The following is a 7,065-nucleotide window of genomic DNA, read 5'->3' on the forward strand; positions in this document are numbered from 1 at the left end:
AAAAAAAAAAAAAAAAAAAAGTACTTTAAAGTTTGATGCAATACGCCTACCAATATGCTTTTTAGTGCTTCTGCTGTTTCACCTCTTCCACATTGGGAAAATGTTTTCCCTATGAGGACTTTTTCATCTGGGGAAACAACAACAAAAAAGTTGCTTGGGGCAAGACTGGATGAATAGGAAGGGTGGGGAATGGGGGGGAGGGGTTATGCTGGTTTTTTCCTTTTCTTTTTTTGAGTCAGACTCTCACTCTGTCTCCCAGGCTGAAGTGCAGTGCCATGCTCATGGCTACCGCAGCCTCGGCCTGCTGGGCTCAGGCAATCCTTCTGCCTCATCCTTCCAAGTAGCTGGAACTACAGGTTAAGTTTTTGGGATTTATTGTAGAGATGAGGTCTCACCAGGCTGGTCTTGAACCCCTGAGCTTAGGCAATCCTCTCGCCTCAGTCTCCCAAAGTGCTGGGATTACAGGTGTGAGCAACCGCACCCAGCCTGGTTTTTGATCAAAAACTGCTAAACACTCAGCGCAGTGTGGTCTGGTTATTTGTGTAAACCACATATCATGAAATGGGCAAAAGCACTGAAAGAATCTCCAAAAGAAAATCCACTGAAGCTGACCGCAGCCTCACACAACACTACCTGGCACACTGATGCTGACGGCTTCCTAGAACACCTAGTGGGGAAGCCTGTACAAGGGGACTGCCCCCCAAAAGATAATTCTGGGTTTTCTTGGGTCCCTCTTCGTAACTGTTTCCCTGTCTGTCCTCTCCTCACCTGTGGGGCTCTGTGTGGTCCACACCTGAGACTCCTGCCTATGGACAAGTACAAGACCCTGAATCTGCCTGTAACTCAGGGATGACAGTTGCAATGCCTGCAACAGCCTGGCCCTCAATGGCCCACCCAGCCCTGGTCTCCAGGGCCCACCTTGGAACGGGAGATGAAGAGGAAGCAGCCGGCCAGCAGCAGCCCCTGCAGGGTGGCCTGGAAGTCACTGAACTTGACGCCCTCCAGGTAGAGGACACTCTGGCTGTAGGCCAGGATGAGGGCGTTGAGTGCCAGGATCTTGAACATCTGCAGTGTGGTCACCAGCGTGCAGCGGCCCTGCTTGATCACGTGGCAGACTGCAGGGTGAGGGGAGGCGGGTGTGGGTGGTGGTACTGGGGGGGGCAGGCAGGGATGGGGTGGATGAAGGACTCACTGCACTGAATGGATGAGAGCTTGGAGGTGAAGGGTGCAGCGATGCTGGCGTCCCCCAGCTTCACGATGGGTGTGCTCTCATCCTCGAGGTCCCGCAGTACCTGGCTCAGGCGGTCCTGTGGATGGGCGGCAGGGGTCAGCCCCGGCCAGGAGGGGCACTGGCACCCCCCTGCCCCAAGACTCACCCTCTGGGAGGCCAGCTGCTCCTCAGGGGGTGGGAGACCTGACCTCTGCTTGGCTGTCCTGGAGGTGGCTCTGAGGCCACTGTTGCTCAGGGTTGGGCTGTCCCGGGGAGGCCGCCGCCGCCGCTCGACCACCCGCTCAGGGGCATTGGCCAGGAGCGCCACACCTGGCGGTGGGAGGGCGTGAGGACCTGAGGCGCAGGCTCCACACAGATGGACTCAACAGCCTCAGAGCCACTGCTCCTCAGTCCTGAAGTGCAGCTTGTTCTGCTCAGACCTCCCCAGGCTACCTGACCTCCACAAGACCTCAGAGCATGCCCATTTAGCTTTCTACAAGCTACCCAAGAAAGCACACCAACAAAAATCTCCACAGCAAATCGCATGAGAGACACATGACCCCAGATGGGTCAAAACTAAACTGGTTTCTAAAGAAATGGATACCAAGGAGCATCATTCTCAGAGGTAAATCATACTTGACATGCTTTAGTAAAAAAAGCAGGCACATTTTGGAAAAGTGCAAACATCTTAGGTTGATCTTAAAAGCTAAACTAAACACCTGTGTTCTGACAGAGATCCGAGGCTACGAGCTATTGGTCTTGAGTCACTCTCCCCACTTGTCCCTTCTCTCTCTGGCTTCCGCCCTGTTCCTCTGACACTCATGTCCCTTCCAGACTTTAAAGTTCCCTGGATCCCCTGACCTTGCTGGTCCCCTCCTGTCCCCTGCATCGCTTCCTCATAGGGCTTAATGCCCCCGTGATTGAACCTGTGCAGCAGTGAGGGCTTTCTTACTTTTAGACATGCAGGCTCACTGTGTCTCCCAGGCTGAAATGCAGTGGTGTGATCATGTCCTCAAGATCTTAGGCTCAAGTAATCCTCCCACCTCAGTCTCCGAGTAGCTGGGACTACAAGCATGTGCCACCATACCTGGCTAATTTAATTTTTTATAGAGATGGGGTCTTGCTACATTGCCCAGGTGGGTCTTGGACTCCTGGGCTCCAGCAATCCTCCCACTGCAGCCTCCTGAGTAGCTGGGACTGCGGGCATGAGTCACCATGCCTGCCTCAAGTCTATCTGTCCCCTCACTGACATTCCCCTAATGCCAGATTCTTGAAGAAAAAAGTGCCCCCAGCTCTCAGGCTCACCCACATCGGCGTGCTTCAGAGCACCCACGTCGTTGGTGCCATCTCCGCACATGAGGGTCACATAGCCCAGCTCCTTCAGGCTGGTGATGACGAACTCCTGTGCGGGCAGAGTTGGGCTGAGCAGGGGCTTCGGGTCCACCTCCCTTGCCATCCCCCCAGGACCATGCACATACCTTCTGCTTGGGGGCCACACGGGCAAACACCTGCACGTGGGGGATGAGGCAGAGCAGCTGCTGTGGGTCGGTGGCCTGCAGGTGGGCCAGGCCATCGCCTGTGAGGCATAATGCATGCTCTAGAGTCAGGGCCTTCGGGGAGCCCTGGGCCAGGGGCAGCACGACGCTGCCATCAATGGAGCGCCACTCGCATGGTTCGCCTGCAGGTAGACAGTCAGGGTCAGGGATAGGCTCACTCAGGCACCCAGCACTGGGTGGCCAATCCTCTCTGGAGCCTCTACTTCCCTGCTCCTATACCATCCTGAGCCCCATCAGGTACCCAGCTCTGCTCTGGGCATTTCACAGAGAACATACGTAGAATCTCAGGTGCAGATGGGGAAACCAAGAACCTAGGACCTGAGTTACTCACCTGAGGTCCCATGACGGAGCCAGGTAGAACCCAGAAAGTCTGACCTCAGCTACACTGTCCCCCGCCTCATGCAAGGCCCCCGGACTGAGGCCCCTGATGAACTCCTGCCCCTGAATTCCGCTTTCCTGGGCCAGGCTCCTTTTGAACTCTGCCAGGGCTACCCACCCCTTACTGTCTTCCTCTTTCTTTACTTCCTCTTCTTTGCCGGTTGGCCCAGCCTCGGACACTGGGCAAGGAGGATGGCCAGGAGAGGCCCACCAGCCTGCCCCGCTGGGTTGCTCGGCCTGGACTGCCCCAAGCGGGAGGGAAACCAGCCTCCACTTGGTTTTTGTTGTGGCCGTTTTGTTAGAGCAGCTGTGCTTTTCAATGAACAGGCCTGATCCTCCCTTCATGGCATTTGCCTACCATCCCCAGGCCGGGCTGGGATGGAGGGTGACCTGGGACCAACAGCACAGATGGAGGCAAGGACTCAGTATCTGAGAGGCTCTGGAAACTGCCCTGGCCCTAGGAAATGGCAGTCCTGTAACAACCTTGCCCTACATGCTTCCTCTCAGGACCTGCTGTGGCCCCTCATGCAGGCCCTGGACTGTGTCCTCGGGGGCCTCACCCCTTGCCCTGGGGCAGGCACCTGCCCTTCCATCAGTCAGACTCTGGGACACTGCCCCAAGAGGCCACTCCAGAGAGGCAGAGAGATGGGGCCATGAGCTATGGAGCCAGACTGTCTGGGTCCCAATCTTTGGCTGTGATGACATGAGTGACCTGGGCAAGTGGGTTCACTTCTGAGCCTCTGTTCCCTTGTCTACAAAGCAGGGGCCTCAAACGCTGACTCAGCCAGCTTTCTCCTCCGTGGTGTGGGGTGGGACAGGGTGGAGGAACCAATGAGGCAATGTCCAGAGCCCTCTGCCTGGGGTCTGGCCATAATGGTGCCACCATCTGCTGCTGTCGGTACCAGCAGTCCCTGTGCTCAGGAAGGGGGCACTCAGCAGGTGGGACACCTGCAGGACCTTGGTGGATGTGAGGCAAGGCCTTGCTACTGTATGTATGTAAAGAAACGTCTAAATGCCCCAGACCCTGGAACCACCCACATGCTGCCCAAAGGGCCCAACAGGCTGGGCTAATTGGTGGCGCCATTGCAATGACTGTTTGAGGACATTGTGCTGCCGGAACAGGAGCTATTCTTGGACTCAGGGTCACCTCCGTCAGCTGTGCTAGAGCCTTACCTTTCTCTGAGGGAGGCTGCAGGATCAGTGTATGGGCCTTTTCAATGAAGTGCAGCTCCTGGGCCACATGGCAGGCGGTGAGTGGGTTGTCTCCTGTGATCATGACCACCTTGGGGAGTGAAGGGTGGGGGCTCAGCAGGGCAGCCTGGAGGAACCAACCTCCAGCCTGGAAACCTGGCTGCCAAATCTAACGTAGGCCGTGTGGGAGGTTCTGGCCCTCTAGTGGAGACCCCAGTGGGCTTTCACAGGCCACAATCCACCCCCACGCAAGGCTTTTTACACAATCAATACAGATGTGTCCTTTCGAGCTAACCCACAGCTTCTATTTGCAACACCAATTAAGACCCAGCCCTGCCGGCTCGGTGGCTCAGCCTGTAATCCCGCGCCTTTGGGAGGCTGAGGTGAGTGGATTGCCTGAGCCCGTGGGTTCAAGACCTGCCTGGGGAATTTGGCGAGACCTCATCCCTACAATAAACAAAAAAATCAGCCGGGCATGGTAGCGCATGCCTGTAATTCCGGCTACTCAGAAGGCTGAGGCGGAAGGATTGTTGGAGCTCAGTGGGTCGAGGCTGTGGTGGCCGGAGCGGCCACTGCACTTGTCTGGGTGACAGAGTGAGACTCCAACTCATAAAAAAGAAAAAAAAAAAAAAGACCCAGCCCCTGGCAGGGACCCTCTTGGCTTGGCAGCTGCCTATGGAGGAAAGAAACATTTCATGAGGAGGGGGATGGGGCCATGACCACTGGGGACCTGGTGAGGACTAGCCACATCACCAAGCAGCACAACCCTCCAGTTGGCTCGTGCACCCGCCACACCCTAAAAACACACCCAAGTCGCAAAATAGATAACATCAAAAACTACCAGGATAGACAAGTACTGCCTTCATGCCCCTCGACTCCCGCAGCCTGTTTCCTCCTCTCTAGGATGGGGGAGTAGGGAGAACAGCTTCTCAGGGATGTTGGAGGGTCTGCAGAGGTGAGAAGTGCCGGCACAGGTGGATCCTGAGCGTCCTCGGGCCAGGGCCAACATAAGTACCCGAGCTATGGTTGTGCTCAGCTAAGACCTGCAGCCTTCTGTCTTGACATGGATGTCCACCCCCACAACCGGGCTGGAACTGCCCCCTGCTGTCACCTCCCCACCTCTGCTTCGACTTCCCATCTGTAGGGTGGAGCCGAACCCCATCCCATACCCGGTGGGATGCATTCTGGATCTCCCGGATCACAGCCTTGGAGTCAGTCTTGAGTGGGCAGGAGACTACGATGAAGCCAACGAACTTGAGGCTGCACTCTAGGGCTTCCCGCTTGACTTCCCGGGCCTGTGGACAGACACGGGTGCCCCCTCACCATCTGTCCCCACCTGGCATTTTCTGAGCTCCAATCATGTGCTGGGAGGCAGGGGATGATGGACTCCTCCCTGTGTGACAGTGCTGTGGGTGGGGGGTAAGAGACACAGAGAGGGCTCTAGGTACCCTTGAGGGACAGGGTACAGCAGTGGCTGGTGTCTGGGCATCTATCATGCCTCTATCTCATGGTTGTGGATATGGGTAAGTCATGGAGCCCCTGAGGCTTAGCTTTCATGTCAATAAAGCTGGAGTTTTAATAAAGCTGGGGTTTAGCCAATACCCATACTCATCTTCTATCACACATACCCTTTAGGAAGCTTACATTGTCTTGGGGAGACACTTGACAGAGAAAGTCACAGAAATCGCAGTACAGAGTGCCACAAGAGAAGATGAGGAAAAGGCAGACAGGGTCAAGAGATGGAGCCCAGGGGGTGGGGAGGCCTTGGAGATGGCCACTGTGAAGGGGGAGAGGGGATGTGCCACTGGAGAGAGGGGGGCTCGGGGAGTAGGAAGAAGGCATAGTACACTGGCTGTGAGCCTCAGCCTGGCTCTGCACACAGTCCTGCAACCTGCTGTCAGGTTCTGGAAGGACTTGGAAGGACCTCATGGCTGTGGAGTGCGGGCAGACTGAACGAGGGCTGGGCTGAAGTGAAGCAGGTGAAGGGGACGATGTGTCACTGGTGGAGGAGGGAGGACAGGATATGTGGACAACAGAGCTGAGGACACTATCCAGTTCCTGCAGGAACCAAGTGGTGGGCAGTGCGGGAGCAGGTGCAGGGGGCACGCTAGGGTGGGGCATGCACAGTCTGGGTGTGCTCTGTGTGTACAAGGCGGGATGGGCCCCACAGAGGGGGACTGAGGACCATGCGCCACTCAGGACCTCCAAAGGGAGAAGCTAGGGGTGGAGTGGTAGGACGGCGCATGGGGGACAGGCAGCGGCGTGAGGGAGACAGTGCAGGCTTGGAAAGCCCAGGCCCTTACCTGCTGGTGAGTGAGGTGCCCCAGTTCCTTGTACCCCAGCGCCAGGACGCGGGCCCCCTCTCGGGAGATCTCGGTGTGGATGTAGTGGTAGTCGGGCGGGCACTGGGCGAACTGCAGGGAACACAGAGGGATGTTACTGATGGGTCATGACCCCAGCCCCCACCCTGGGCCGGGCCAGCTCACCATAGAGTGCAGGGTTTCGGGGGCCCCCTTCACAGCCGCGATGTAGCAAAGGTCGGTGGAGCCCAGCTTCTCGTATGAGGCAAGCACGGACATTCGCTTCAGGGCACTGGCAAAATGAAAGCGCTGGTGAATTTTCAGCCCCTGAGTTTTAATACTTCGGGGGAATACTTTCTCATCTGGAAACAAATAAGTACGAGTACTGAGGGGCTTCGCTCCAAAGAGGCAGCCAAGCCCCTGCCTCACC

General features: G+C 56.7%; 1 protein-coding gene across 1 annotated transcript in view; it reads right to left on the reverse strand.

The window, feature by feature from the left end:
* ATP13A1 (ATPase 13A1) overlaps positions 1 to 7,065 on the reverse strand; it is a 17,831-nt gene that overhangs the window by 1,967 nt on the left and 8,799 nt on the right. Inside the window, exons 14-22 of the mRNA XM_008049411.2 lie at positions 6,822 to 6,997; positions 6,639 to 6,749; positions 5,505 to 5,630; positions 4,318 to 4,426; positions 2,689 to 2,888; positions 2,516 to 2,612; positions 1,377 to 1,540; positions 1,193 to 1,307; positions 919 to 1,115 (exon numbers count right to left, since the gene is read on the reverse strand). Coding sequence (XP_008047602.1) covers positions 919 to 1,115; positions 1,193 to 1,307; positions 1,377 to 1,540; positions 2,516 to 2,612; positions 2,689 to 2,888; positions 4,318 to 4,426; positions 5,505 to 5,630; positions 6,639 to 6,749; positions 6,822 to 6,997 — 1,295 coding nt within the window. The remainder of the gene's footprint in view (positions 1 to 918; positions 1,116 to 1,192; positions 1,308 to 1,376; positions 1,541 to 2,515; positions 2,613 to 2,688; positions 2,889 to 4,317; positions 4,427 to 5,504; positions 5,631 to 6,638; positions 6,750 to 6,821; positions 6,998 to 7,065) is intronic.

Source organism: Carlito syrichta, unplaced genomic scaffold (genome assembly GCF_000164805.1).
Source record: "Carlito syrichta isolate Samal-C Ts95f unplaced genomic scaffold, Tarsius_syrichta-2.0.1 Scaffold135583, whole genome shotgun sequence".
Taxonomy (NCBI): Eukaryota; Metazoa; Chordata; class Mammalia; order Primates; family Tarsiidae; genus Carlito; species Carlito syrichta.